This window comes from Notamacropus eugenii, chromosome 1 (assembly GCF_028372415.1).
Source record: "Notamacropus eugenii isolate mMacEug1 chromosome 1, mMacEug1.pri_v2, whole genome shotgun sequence".
Classification (NCBI taxonomy): Eukaryota; Metazoa; Chordata; class Mammalia; order Diprotodontia; family Macropodidae; genus Notamacropus; species Notamacropus eugenii.
In genome coordinates, this window is record NC_092872.1 from 247,467,147 (window position 1) to 247,482,275 (window position 15,129).

The 15,129-nt window shown below is 37.0% G+C and overlaps 1 protein-coding gene across 1 annotated transcript; it reads right to left on the reverse strand.

Moving 5' to 3' along the window:
- Nucleotides 1–4,374: 4,374 nt before the first annotated feature.
- LOC140514714 (olfactory receptor 13A1-like) lies at nt 4,375–5,310 on the reverse strand. The gene has a single exon (XM_072625159.1). It carries the CDS (start codon nt 5,308–5,310, stop codon nt 4,375–4,377), a length of 936 nt encoding a protein of 311 aa, XP_072481260.1.
- Nucleotides 5,311–15,129: the final 9,819 nt, after the last annotated feature.

The window sequence follows — 15,129 nt, forward strand, 5'->3', positions numbered from 1 at the left end:
ATTAACCTGAGATGTGGTACGTTGAAAAGGGAAGCACTCAAGGGACTTCTGCTCTAATATTGCCTCTGTCACTCACTACCTGGATGACCTTGGGCCAATCACAGATGTCTCTGGGACTGAATTTACTCATATACAAGGAGAGAAGGTGGAACTAGCTGACCTTTGAGGTCCCTCCCAACTCAGATCTATAATTCTCTATAATTCTTTCTCTGAACCTAGCCTAGATACATGGATGAGCACACTGAATAAATTCCAACCTGTTCTCCATTTTAAATGCTCTATTCCCTCTACTCTTTGCCTTTGGAGACTTAAGAAAATACTAAAAAGCTGGTAAGGCCTCTGTTTGTTTCACATGGACTGTCAGACCTCTGACTGAGAGCAACCACCTTCTCAACTGCTCAGCCCAGGCATTGCTTCTCTTTGCTACCTGTTCATTCCCAGAGAGCTTGAAGCATCCCTCAGCAATCCAATTAACACCATGTGTCCTGGAACACTGACCTACCATGCAAAATACCTACTCAAAATCAGCCCCCCAAGGCTTGGAGGGAAAACAGGCAGGAGTTGAGAAAAAAGAAACCAAATAAGTGAAAAGAAACTGAGCTTTGAAAGAACCACAGAAGCTGAAGTGGTAGGAATTATAATGATCTTCTAGATTCCCTGAGTCATTATTAACTTTGAAAACTCTATAATGGGGTGGAGCCAAGAGGGCAGAGTAGAAGGACAGACCTGCTCTAGCTATACCTCCATAACCCATAAAATATCTGTAAAAATTGACTCTAAAAAAAATTTTAGAACAGCAGAAGCCACAAAACGACAAAGTGAAAGAGATTTCCAGCCCAAGACAGCCTGGAAAGCTGACAGGAAAGATCTGTCACCCCAGGCTCAGGGCAGAGCACAGCTCAACTTGGGCCATGTGGAACAGATAGGATTGGACCAGGCTTCAGAGGGTGGTATCATGGGTAGCAGATGTGGTTCCCAGATTTATCAACCAACAAATGCCAAAGACAGTTTCAAAGGTCATTAACAAAGTTCTTTCACCTGGGTGAGAGGGAAGCTTGATCTGGTCCCACATCTGTCCCCAGGGCAACAGCAATAGCTTTTGGATCATTCAACCTAAATATCCTGGAGAATAGAGCAGATGATTGGGTTCTCAGCCCTGAGGGGTGGTCCTGGGGTGAGAAGGAGCACTGGTGTTGTGGAGCTGGTGGTGGCTGTGGAAAAGGAATGTTACTCCCTGGGTATGTATGTATATATACATATACATATAAATATGTGTGTCTGTGTCTGTGTAGGTATGTATATGTACATGGGTGTATGTATGTGTATATGTATGTGTATACATATGTGTGTATATATATATATGTGTGTGTGTGTGTGCGTGTATACATAGAGGGCAGAAAAGCATGCTTGTGGTTACTAACAGACCAGAGTTCAGAGGAGGAGAGGAGTGAAGTCCTCTCCCTTGATTGTTCCACCTTGAAGGAATTGAGAACTTGCAGATCACTAGAGATATCTCAGAGAAAAGCTTCACAAAACCACTGATGCCTAGTGTAGTATAGCCTCCAATTGTCAAAGGACTCAAAAATCAAGTAACTGGCTGGGAAAATACCCAAAACAGGGAAAACATGAGAGTATAGAAGGTTACTTTCTCGGTGAAAGGTATTTTCTTCCAACTTTTCAAATGAGAAAGAACAAAGCATACCATCAGAGGAAGACATCGAAGTCAATGCTTCTGCATCCAAAACCTCCAAAAAAAGTACAAAATCGTCCCAGGCCATGGAGGAGCTCAAAAGGGATTTTGAAAATCAATGAAGAGTGGGGGAGGAAAAACTGGGAAGAGAAATGTGAGCAATGCAAGAAAATCATGAAAAGTGAGTCAACAGCTTGCTAAATGAGACTTAAAGAAGTGCTGAACAAAATAACACCTTTAAAAACAGACTAAACCAAATGTCAAAAGAGGTCCAAAAAGTCAATGAGGAGAAGAATGCTTTAAAAACCAGAATTGCCCACATGGAAGAGGAGATTCAAAAGCTCATGGAAGAAAGTAGTTCTTTGAAAATTAGAATGGAGCAGATGGAAGCTAATGACTTTATGAGAAGCCAAGAAATTGTAAAACAAAGTCGAAAGAAGGAAAAAATAGAAGACTGTGAAATATCTCATTGGAAAAACAAGTGACCTGGAAAATAGATCCAGGAGAGATCATTTAAAATTATTGGTCTACCTGAAAACCATGATCAAAAAAGAGCCTAGACATCATCTTCCAAGAAATTATCAAGGAAAACTGCCCTGATAATCTACAACCAGAGGGTAAAAAAGAAATGGAAAGAATTCCTGATCACATCCTGAAAGAGATTCCCAAAGGAAAACTCCTCAGAATATTGTAGCCAAAATCCAGATTTCCCAGGTCAAGGAGAAAATTCTGCAAGCATCTAGAAAAAAACAATTCAAGTACTGTGGAAATACAATCAGGATAATACGGGATTTAACCGCCTCTACATTAAGGGATTGAAGGGCTTGGAATATGACATTCCAGACGTCAAAGGAGATAGGATTAAAACCAAGAATCACCTACCCAGTAAAGTTATAGAAAGATGTTGTTTGTAACTCATGAGACCCTCATCATTATTAGGGTATTTAGAGGGAATATGTATATGTGTGTGTGCTTGTGTGTGTGTATACACACACACATATGTAGGTGTGTATGGGTATGCATGTGTATATTATATTTATATAGGTATGCATATGTACATGGGTGTATGTGTGTATGTGCACATATATATGTATGTGTATATATGTGTGTGTACACATGTGTACATATATACATATATATACACACACATAGAGGGCACAGGGTGAGCTGAATATGAAGGGAAAATACCTAAAAGAAATAAAATTTACTGTTGAATGGAATGTACTAGGACTAAGAGAAAGGGAGAGATAGAATGTAGCAAATCATCTCATATAAAAGAGGGAAAGAGGGGGGAGATGAAAGGAAATAACTGAGCCTTACTTTCATGGGATTTGACTTAAGGAGGAATAACACACTAAACTGGAGATGGAAATCTGTTTTACCCTGCAGGAAGGCAAGGGGAATAACTAAATAAGAAGGAAGATAATAGAAGACACAGCAAATTGGGGAAAGTGATAATCAGAAGCAAACACTATTCTGGGAGGAATGGCCAAGAGAGAGAATGGAATGAATTGAGAGCAGGATAAGATAGAAGGAAATGTGGTTATTCTTTTACATCATAACTATTATGGAAGTGCTTTGCATTGTTACATATGTATGACCTATATTGAATTGCTTATTTTCTCAAGAAGGGTTGGTGGGGAGGGAGGGAGAGAATATGGAACTCCAAGTTTTAATAATATATCTTAAAAATCGTTTCAGCATGCAAATGTAAATTAAGCTACACATGCAATGGAGTATAGAAATCTATTTTGCCCTACAGGAAAATGGGGGGAAGGGAGAAGGAAGAAAGGTGGGTAATAGAAAGGAGGACAGACTGGAGGAAGGGGTGGATGGGGTGCATGCTGTCCTGGGGTGGCTGGTGGGGAGAGATGGGGAGAAAATTGTGAATTCAAATTCTTGTGGAAGTGAATGTTAAGAAATGAAAAATAAATAAATTACATGTTTAAAAGACAAAAAGAAAACATTATTGTTAGGTTGATTTTTGACTTTGTTGTTCCTGAAGATGGAGGTAGATTAGGCAAAATGTTATATTCCAATCCCATTCCAAGAATCTACGAGTGGGTTATGAGTCACTGATATTTCAGACTTTGAAAAGGTTAATCAAAAGAAATGAAATGGCAACATAAAATACATGTTGTTATACTTATGTTTTCATTATTAGTGATCACAAAGTTTATATTTGTAGTGATTTTCATTTTCCTTTTATTTATGACTATTCAGAGGAGGAGTTCTTAATTTTTTTTTTTTTATTACAGAACTCTTTGGTACTCTGGTAAAGCCTGTGAACCCCTTCTCAAAATCATTCTTTTAAATCAAATACATAAGATTACAAAGAATTATGCCATTTATATAACTCTTTAATGTTTGCAGAGTACTTTACAAATATTATCTCATTTTGTCTTCACAATAACCCTGAGATATAAGTGCTCTTACAGTCCTCGTTGTACAAATGAGAAAACTGAGACAGACAGAAGTTAATGATTTGCTCACCCTAGGAAGTGCCTGTCACTGGATCTGAAGGCAGATCTTCCTGCCTCCAAGTCCAACACTGTATCTGGCCACCATTATTACACTGAAATACAGTTATCAAGAAAATGTTTTGAAGTTCATGGATCCCTGGTTAAGACTCCCTGGCAGAGAAAGGACCCCGAATCTGAGATGCACTGACATTTCAAGGCACCTTAAAATGAGAAGCATCTCACAAAGAGTTTTCTGAGGGCTGCTTTGACAACTTTGTTCCTCAGAGTATAAATGAGTGGATTTATAGCAGGGCTCAGGGTGGTATACAACACAGCCATGGCCTTCCCTTTTTCAGGAGAATAGCTAGCACTTGGACTTATATAGGCACAAAATACAGCAAAATAGTACATAGTGACCACCATGAGGTGGGAGGAACAGGTAGAAAATGCCCTCTTTTTCCCCTCTTCAGACCGGATTTTCAAGATGTTGACAATGATAAAGCCGTAGGACATTATGGTCAGAAAGAAGTTGGTCCCACCCAAGAATAGGTCGGTCACAAGTGTCAGAAGCTCGTTCACCTTTGTTGAGGAGCAAGAGAGGGGGAGCATTGGGGGGATCTCGCAGAAAAAGTGATCAATGACATTAGGACCACAGAAAGATAATTGTACTAGCATTGTTGTGTGCATTCCAGAATCCAGTCCACCCATAATCCACAGTCCAATCACGAAAACTCCACAGATCTTCTTATTCATCAGAGTGCTGTAATGCAGGGGTCGGCAAATAGCCACATACCTATCATAAGCCATAGCTGTGAAAAGAAGGAGCTCAGAACCTAAAGCCCAAGAAAAGACGTAGACCTGGGTCATGCACCCAAAAAAGGAGATGGCTTTCTTCTCCTCCACCAGGTTCTCCAACAACTTGGGCACCACTGTAGTTGTGCAAATGATATCCAACATGGCCAAGTTGATCAGGAAAAAATACATGGGTGTATGAAGAGCTGAAGTGACCCAAACTGAAGCAATGATGAGTGAGTTGCCAATCAGAGCCAGGGCATAGAAGAACAAGAAGAGACAAAAGAAGAGGATTTCAAGGTGAGGGCTTTTAGAAAAGCCCTGTAGGATGAATTCAGTGACCCATGTCTGGTTATTAAAAGCCATTGGTTTGGGGGATTGATAAATCCAAAGCGCTAGGGAATTGATTAGTCCAGATTAGCTAGAAGACCACTAGTGATTATTGTGTTCTTGATGTGTCCCTGATAGGTGCACTGAACCAAGCCTGAGAAAAGAAGATAAAGAATGATTTTGTTGCTTGATTTTAACCAAAAATCAGACTTAATATTCACCCTGGATGGAAATAAAGGAATGCAGTAACAATGGAGGAACTAGTCATTGATTTACATAGCTCCGTATTGATGAGGCATGAGGGATGCCAAGGATATGCATGTGATTTCTTTGTGATTTATTTATTTTATTTTCCTTTTCAATTAACAACCATTTTAATGATGTCTAATATCACCTCCTTCAGTTTAAAAAGAAAAAACCCTTATAACTTATACTATTGAGCTTTCACTATTAGGCCAGTGGGATCCAACTGTAGATCCTTGAGCCCTAAGGAACCCAGAAGACCAGATAATCCTGTACTGAGTTCAGAACTGTGACAGGCAAGCAATGGTTTGTGGACTCATACAATACCAAGAAAAGAAGAAGTAGATCCTGACAACCACTGGAAAGACCTCGTCTGGATCTTCTGCTTCTGCCAAACAATTTCAATCATTTTCAGTTTAGGTTTCATGCCAGTATAGGAAAGTCAGTGATCTGAGACAGCTGAACACAGAGACAATGACCAGCCATGAATAGGAGCCATCTGCTGATTCATACAATAAAACATTAGCAACACCTCCCCCATTACCTCCAGTCTTGCATCTCCAACTGCCTATTAGACATTTCAATCAGGATGCCCCATAGGTATCTTAAAATCATCATGTCAAAAACTGAACTCACTATTTGCCCTGCAAACCCTCTCTCTTCTGAACTTTCTCATTACTATTAAGGCTACTCTCTTCCTTTCAGTAACCCAGACTTGGACTCCAGATATCATCCTTGTCTTTTCATTCTCTCATTCAGCTATTTTCAATCTGTTGCCTAGTCCTACTAAGTCTACTTTCATAACTTTTTTCTGGAGACCTCCTTCTGTCCTTTGAAACTGTGACCACCCTGTTTCAGACCCTCATGATTTCATGCCTAGACTATTTCTATATCCTGCTGTTGATCTCCTTACTTCAATTATCTCCATACATTCTCACTTTCACTCAAATGTCAAATTAATCTTTCTAAATACCATGTCACCTTCCACCTCATTCAATAAGCTTCTATGTTTCCCTATTCCTACAAGAATCAAATATAACATATGCTGCCACTCAAAGTCCTTCACAATATGCACCTCTTTAATATACCAGTCTTCTTACACACTTTACTCTTTCAAAACTCCCACTTACTCTGTGATCCAATGACATTGACCACCATGCAGTTCCTCTTACAAAAATCTCCATCCCCAGACTTTGAGCACTTTCCCTGGCTGTTCTCAAGGCCTAGAATGCTCTCTCTCCTCATTGCCACCTCGTTTTTTTTTTCGGATTCCATCAAGTTCCAGCTAAAATCCCATCTTCTTTAAGCAGACTATATCTTGTTTTTATATAGTTTTTTTTTTTGCATGCTTTCTTCCCCTTAAAAATAGGGAGATGAGGAGGGAGAGTATTCAAAACATAGGGAACTACTGCAAAAAAAACCTAAAGTCTGGATACTGGGTGCTGTGACAGAAACAGTAAGGTCTTTTTCACTGGATTACAGAGTACATGGGAATTGGGGATGATGTGCAATGAGGTGTAGGAAGACTGAAAACATAGGAGAGGGTCTGATTGGGAAGAGCTTTGAATATCAAAGAGAGAATTTTGTATTTGACTCTAGAGGTGATACGGATACAAGTAGAATTTATTTCTAGGGTTATTCCACTTTACGTTGATTAATTTGACATTGAGTAAAGTGGGGAGACACTTCTCACAGGGACCAACCAGCAGGCTATTTCAATAATTTAAGAGAGTAGTGGCTAGATTGAGTGATTATCAACATTTCTATAAACGTTCAGTCAATGAGCATTCTCATCCATAGTAGGGAGTCCCTGAGCCTAAAAGGACAAAGTAAGGATGGGTGAACAGTGGATGAGGTGACTTTCACTCTTTCTTTCCAGTTCATAAATTATGCACACCAATATTTCTCCAGACAGAATAGATGATGAAGAGACTAGGTAGAAAAAGATTCCTTTCCCTTGCCGCTGTAATACACACCTCCTCTTAGCATTGCCTGGACTGGGCCATGCTCCACATGGTTGGAAACCCTTACAAAGCAGTTCCAGTGCCTATGTGGTACAGTCATACAAATTCTCTTCTTTTTCTCAGTCTTTCCTGACTTCAATCTCAGGAATATTAGTGCAAACCTCCCTCAAGAAGGAGCTCTGTCATCTAGGACTAGGGCTCTTAAGCTGAGGTCTATAAGTGAACCTGTTTCTTTTAACATTTTGTTAACTGAATTTCAACATAATCAGTTTCCTTTGAAATTCTTACACAAGAAACTAGATAGGATGTGTATAAGTCACATCTCAAAATATCTCCAATTTCCCTTAATTGTTTCTCTCTGAAAGATATTTTAATGTAACTTCCCCAAAGATTCACTTATAATGAGAGCTATGTGTATTTAATAGGCTTTCAGTTATGATTATATATGTCATCTTTAGAACAGGATGATAAATACCTACAGATCAAATGCTGGAATGGAAGTAGATTCAGGAATTGAAGAGAATTTATATCCAATCACCCAGGCAATGTCATTTGTTCCTGACACCTCCATTTCTGAGTCATCTAGATTAGTCTAATTAGAAAGATTTAGAGTAACTGGCACATAGCAGATTATTTCAAAATTTGTTTTTTTTTTTAAATTGGTAGGTGGCTTGATTATAGCACCTACAAATAGAATCATAGAATGTAGTTGGAAATGCTCTAAGAAATCTTCTAATCCAACTCCTTCATTTTTCCAAATAAGGAAACACAATTTTACAAATAAGGAATTTTAAAAATAAGGAATGAGGGATAGAGCAGGGAAATGACTTGTCAGAGAATCACACAACTAGGTGTCTGTGATTATATATGTATATATGGAGATATATATGTACACACATATATATGTATGTATGTACACATGTATACATATATTTCTATACACAGTTAAGCAAAGGGAGATACTTAAGACTAATGCTGGTGAGCTAAGTAAGAAAGAACCAGACTTATTGCCAGATAGACCTGTGCTTAATTCCTATCCCTGTTACATATGATACTGTGACTATGGGCAAGTTACTTAACCCTCTCAGTATCTGAAACAGCTCTCTAAGCCAATTAATTACAGAGGGGCTTCCAGTCTTCATTGATAGGGTATTAGCATTTTCTCACACCCATAAAATCATAAGTCTAAAACAAAATAATCTAATTAGCAAAGATTATTAAGAATTTAATTAAGGTGATATTTCATTAGCCACCCATGGTGAGGGAGGGGAAAGAGAGAGAACTAATTTTAAAACTAATATAAAGCAATAAACATTGAAGTTAAAATTATTATATAGGTCATCTTATTTCAGGTAACACATTTAAGAGACAGAAAACTAAAGTTCAGGTTATAGCATTATACATTTAATGGTGGAAGTGACTTACAAGATCTATTCCAATACCATACTTTTGTATGTGAGGAAATTGAGGCTCAGTGACCTGTAACATGGGTATTTAGGCAGCAGAAGCAGGATTAGAAGTCACTCTATTGCTTTCTCTACTACTTTCATGCTACCTCATGGCAACCTCTTGCCAACATCTTTATTTTTATTGACTAAATCCATAAAACCCAACACTCACAAGGTTGTTGCTCACCTGACAGTCTTCCACGAATACTTTCAAATGCAGGCAGTTCTCTTGAAGTCTTCTTGATGTTAACCTAGAGCCTTGCCTTCAGAAAAAGTTGGGAGAGGGGATAATTTTAGGCCATTCAGGACAATGACATGCAAATGTATGATAATGCTAAGATCTCTGAACACCTACAGGGCAATTCTGGAGAAAGTAAAGAATGAACAAGCTTTTAAGAAAATAACAGCGTCTGAAGGGGATAGATTCACATTGGCCACAAGAGACTCTCTTAATCAAGTTTCTGTGGGAAGGACCCTGAAGGAGCAATTACCTGATGGTGATGGTGTTATGACTACTGTTGAGGTATAAGCTCAATTCTGGGTCAAGACTCCAGGGGAAAAATTCCTAAAGTTACTCATGGAACAAGAAGAATTATTAGTGATCATCTAGGGTCCCCTCATTTTACAGATATGGAGACTGAGATACAGGGAGTAAAAGTAAACTGATTAAAGCCATGGAGAAAATCAGTTGCAGAGAAGGAGCTAGAAGCAAGGCTTCCTAGTAATGCTCACTACTATATGATCCTGAATTCTAAAGTATTTGTTTATAAACATCACTAGACTGATATTCTTTCTTTATCAACTGTGGTATAGAGAAGAATTGCAAGGTAACAGGAAGTACATTGAATAAAAGGTGCATGGTCTAACCCTTGTTTATCCACTATCTGACTCCAGGACGTTAAGTAAATTTCTTCCTTTTTCCGGCCCTCAGGGGAAGGAACTCTCTTGATTTGATATTTGCATGCCCTGTGCCTGTTACAGTGTCTGGAATACAACAGGTGTTGGATAAATGATTGTTAATTGATTGAATGATCTCTAAGATTTTATTCCCCAGCCTTAGAGACATGCAGCAGGGGAAGTAAGGGGCATATTTCCTGAATCCCAAAGAAGAGAAAAGATGAATAGAATTTAGTCACTTGCATACTGAAGTGAGTAAGGTTTGGGTACTTTCTGTTGAGAACAGCAAATTGGTAATTCTTAAAGTTGCCTGGGCAGGAATTTTGTGTTCCAATTGCATTCTTAGTGTGTTCCCATGAGGCTAGGGAACAATGGAATTATTAAAGATCTTAAAGAACTGTTGATGTGAGTCTCTCTCAAGGGAACCAGCAACAATCCTTCAAATCAGAAATGTCAGCAACAACAAAGTAGAGCTTCAGTGGACAGTAAGGATAATAATGAAAACTAAGTTCAACAGAGGATCACCAATGGACCTACCTACAGAGATGGAATGAATCAATAACAGTCAAGTGCATATGGGGCAAAATAGTAATCACAGGATAGTTCATAGACTATGCCAAAGATGTGGAAGAGGAAAAGACTAGAAGGAGGGAAACAGTTTCTTGGAGGAAAATTTAGAGATACTTGAAGACTAAAACTTTCCAGGATACGAGGAAGGTTGCACAGAAAGGACATGTTCACTTACCTTAAATCATTAATGTTCTGGAAATTTACTTTCTGAAGAATTCTTCCACTAATATATATGGAGTGGCTGAGAATAATTTCATTACTTGACTTTTTCTGGCTAATTACTTTACTAATATAGCTAAATTAAATACTTTCCTATTTAATTATTGTTTCTTGATTGATCTCTTGGTAAATTATAAACTACAAGTCATATATTATCTTATAACTATTCATTTGATGTTTCTCATTCAGTCTTTTGGTAAATTATGTACTAGATTGGGCTCAACTTAGATATTATCCTTACATTGAATGATAGTACTTGGAAAATGCAGTGTGAATAGAACATCTACATTGTAAAAGAAGCATAATCAGATGAATATGGATCAGTTTAGAAACTTATACTTTGAAGTTGTTTATGCAATTACCATTTAAGATCACTAACAATGCATTTTATTATTAATTTTTATTATTTTTCAGTTAACTATTACTTTCTCCTTCCTTTTCCACTCTACCCAATAATAAAGAAAAAAATCATTGAACAGATTTTCAAAGCTAAGCAACAAAAATTCCTTCATTTTTCATATCCAAAATTGTGTGTCTCATTCTGTGCAGTTAGTTTGCTGACTCTTTGTTGGGTGGTAGATAGCATTCTTCATCATCAGTCTTGTAAAATCAAGACTGGTCATTGAATTTATGAGAGTTCCTTAACTTTTTACGGTTGTTTTTCTTTTTACAATGTTGTTTTAGAAATTTTTCTACTCATTCTGCATCACTTCATGAAAGACTTTTTTTACAGTATCTTTGAAACCATGCCTTTTATCATTATTTTTATGGCACCAGGGTATTTCATTACATTCATCTGCTGTAATTTGTTCAGTCATTTTCCAGTTTTATGTTTACCACCTTAGTTCCCAGTTTCTTAGCATCACCAAAAGCACTGCCATAAATAGTTTTACACATTTAAGCTCTTTTCCTCTTTTCTTATCTTTTTGAATGATATGGTTAATAGTGATCTGATTGGGTCAAAACATACGCAGTTTAGTGATTTTGGAGGCCTAGTTCCAAACTGCATTCCAGAACAGCTGAACCAGTTCATAGCTCCAACAATGTACTAAGGTACTTGCTTTCCCACAGGTGTTCCTTTTCTTTATTTCTATTTTAATGGTAGTTATTAATCACTATGCTACTTCTAAGGTCCAAAAAATCCTTGTCCTCAAAGGAAGAGTTTACATTCCATTAAGGAGAAAATATATACACAGATAAATGTAATAAAATGTACAGTGCAGTGGATGAAGAGAAGATATCCAGATAAAAGATTTTAAGAAAAATTAGGAGTAGTATCAGATTTCAGACTATATTAAAAAGTAATATTACTGGACAGCATGAGAAAATGTACCTTTCAGACATATGGATAAGGGAAGAGTTAATGACCAAACAAGAGATAGAGAAGATCATTGGAAGTATAATAGATAGTTTTTATAAAATGAAATTTAAAAACTTTTGCCCAAATAAAACTAATGTAGCAAAAATTAGAATGACAACAGAAAAGTGGGGAAAATATATAGTAAGTTTCTCTGATATGTTGAAAACAAATCATTCCCTAATCAATAAGTCATCAAATAATATGAAGAACCAATTTCCAGAAAAAAGAAATCAATACTATTAACATCACATTTAAAAATGCTCTAAAACCCTATTAATTAGAGAAATGCAAAGTAAAATCATTCTGAAAAATCACCTCCCACCGATGAGATAAGCTAATATGACCAAAAGGAAAAATACATTCTAGTGGTCATGTGGAAAAAAATTGGGACGCTAATGCATTGTGGGTGGAGTTGTAAAATAGTCCAACAATTCTGGAGACCAATTTGGAGCTATGCCTCCTCAAAATATAAAATTCTGCATACCCTTTGACACAGCAATACCACTGCTAGATCTATATCACAAAGAGATAAAAGAAAAAGGGACAGTACTTATATATACAAAATTATTTATAACAGCTCTTACTAGTGGCAAAAATTAGGAATTTAAAAGAATTCCCATCAACTGGGCAATGAATGACTGAATAACCTGTGGTATATGATTGTGAAAGAAAGCTATTTTACTAAAAAAAAATGACAGGTATGCTGATCTCAGAAAAAACCTGGGAAGACTTATGTGAACAGATGCAAAGGGAAGTGAGCAGAACTGAAAGAACATTGTACAAAATAGCAATGTGAAAGACTTAGGCATTCTGATCAAGAGAGCAATCTAAAATGGGGGTGGAGGCTTGAAACCTTGAGTCCACAGGTGGCCTTCTAGGTCTTTGAATGCAACCTTTTGATGAAGTCTAAATTTTACAAAGCAAATATTATTATTATTACAGGGATTATTTCTCTGAAATTTGGATTCAATAGAAGGGCCACACTTGAAGATGTAGAGGGACAGAAGTGGCCTCAAGATCACGGCTTCCACAACCCTGATATTAAACAATTCCAAAGTACCTATGATGAAGAATACTATACACCTTCAGGTAGAACGGATGACCTCTGAGTCCAAATTGAAGTAAACTTTTTTACTTTATTTTCTTTTGTATGTATGTATGTATGTATGTATGTATGTATGTATGTATGTATATTCTCATTGTAACATGGAAATATGTTTTACAGGATTTCACTTGTAAAATTATATCATATTGCTTGCCTTGGAGGAAAGGAAGAAAGAGAGGGAGACAATTTGGAACTCAGATTTTTATTTTTTTTTAATTAATATCATTTATTTTCAGTGTTCTATAATCACTACCATATAACTTAGATTTTTCTCCCTTACCTCCCTCCTCCTTCCCTGAGATGCCATACAATTTTATATGGGTTCTACATATACATTCCTATTAAATAAATTTTCACTATACTCATGCTGTGTAGAAGAATTAAAATGAATGAGAGAAATCATATAACAAACCAAAAAAAAAAATACATACACAAAAAAATGATCAGCTACATTCTGTGATTGAATTCCATTTCTTTCTCTGGATGTGGAAGGCATTTTGCCTTAAAAGATCATTGGGAATTTTTTTAAGTCCTTGCATTGCAGTGAAGTTCCAAGTCTTCCAGAGAAAACTCTCACACACTGTGGTCATTGCTGTGCACAAAGTTCTCCTGGTTCTGTTCCTTTCACTCAGCATCAGATCATGTAAGTCCTTCCAGGCCTCTCTGAAGTCTTCCTGTTCATCATTTCTTATAGTACAATAGTATTCCATTATATTCATATACCATAATTCATTCTCCCATTCCCCAATTGATGGGCATCCCCTGATTTCCAGTTTTTGGCCACCACAAAAAGAGCTGCTATAAGTATTTTTGTACATGTGGGACTCTTTCACATTTCTATGATCTCTTGAGGATACAGTCCTTCAAGCGATATTGCCAGGTCAAAGGGTATGCATATTTTTGTATCCATTTGGGAATAGTTCCAAATTGCTCTCCAGAATGGGGGGATCAGCTTACAGCTCCACCAACAATGAATTAGTGTTCCAACTCAACCACATCTTCTCCAACATTTATCATCTTCCTTTTCTATCATGTTTGCCAAGCTGATAGGTGTGATGTGATACCTCAGAGTTGTTTTGATTTGCATCTGTCTAATCAATAGTGATTTAGAGCATTTTTTTTTCATTTGACTATAGATATCTTTAATTTCTTCCTCTGAAAACTGCCTGTTCATATCCTTTGACCATTTATCAATGGAAGAATGTATTTCTGGACATTTGAATCAGTTATCTATATATTCTAGAAATGAGGTCTTTATCACAGACACTAGCTGCAAAAATTCTTCCCCAGTTTTCTGCATCCCTCTGAAACTTGGTTGCATTAGGCTTGGTTGTGCAAAAACTATTCAGTTTAATGTAATCAAAATTATCCATCTTGCACTTCATAATGCTCCCTACCTCTTCTTTAGTCAAAAATTCTTCCCTTTTTCATGCTGCACCAATTTGTCCATAGTATCAATCTTTACACCTAGATCGTGTACCCACTTGGACTTTATTCTTGTGTACAGTGTCAGGCATTGGTCTATGCCTAGTTTCTGTCACACTCTTATCCAGTTTTCCCAGCAATTTTTGTTGAACAGTGAGTTCTTATCCCAGAAGCTGGGGTCTTTGGGTCTATCAATCAGTAGATTGCTATATTCATTGCTACAGTGTCTTGAGTACCTATTATTTTCTACTTGTCTACCCTTCTGTTTTTTAGTCAGTACTAAGTGGTTTTTGACAATTGCTGCTTTATAATACAATCTAAGATCTGGTAGTGCTAGGCCACCTTCCCTAGCATTTTTTTAATTAATCTCCTTGATATTCTGGACCATTTGTTCTTCCAGATGAATTTTGATATTTTTTTCCAGCTCTAGAAAATAATTATCTGATAGTTTAATTGGTGTGGCACTAAATAAGTTAATTAATGTAGGTAGAATTGTCATTTTTATTATATTGGCTCAGCCTACCCACGAGCAACTGATATTTTTCCACTTACTTAGATCTGACTTTATTTCTGCAAAAATTGTCTTGTAATTGTGTTCATATAGTCCCTGGGTTTGTTTTGGCA

Excerpts from the sequence above, each read along its gene's own strand:
- LOC140514714 (XM_072625159.1), bottom strand. The coding sequence starts at position 5,310 with ATGGCTTTTAATAACCAGACATGGGTCACTGAATTCATCCTACAGGGC.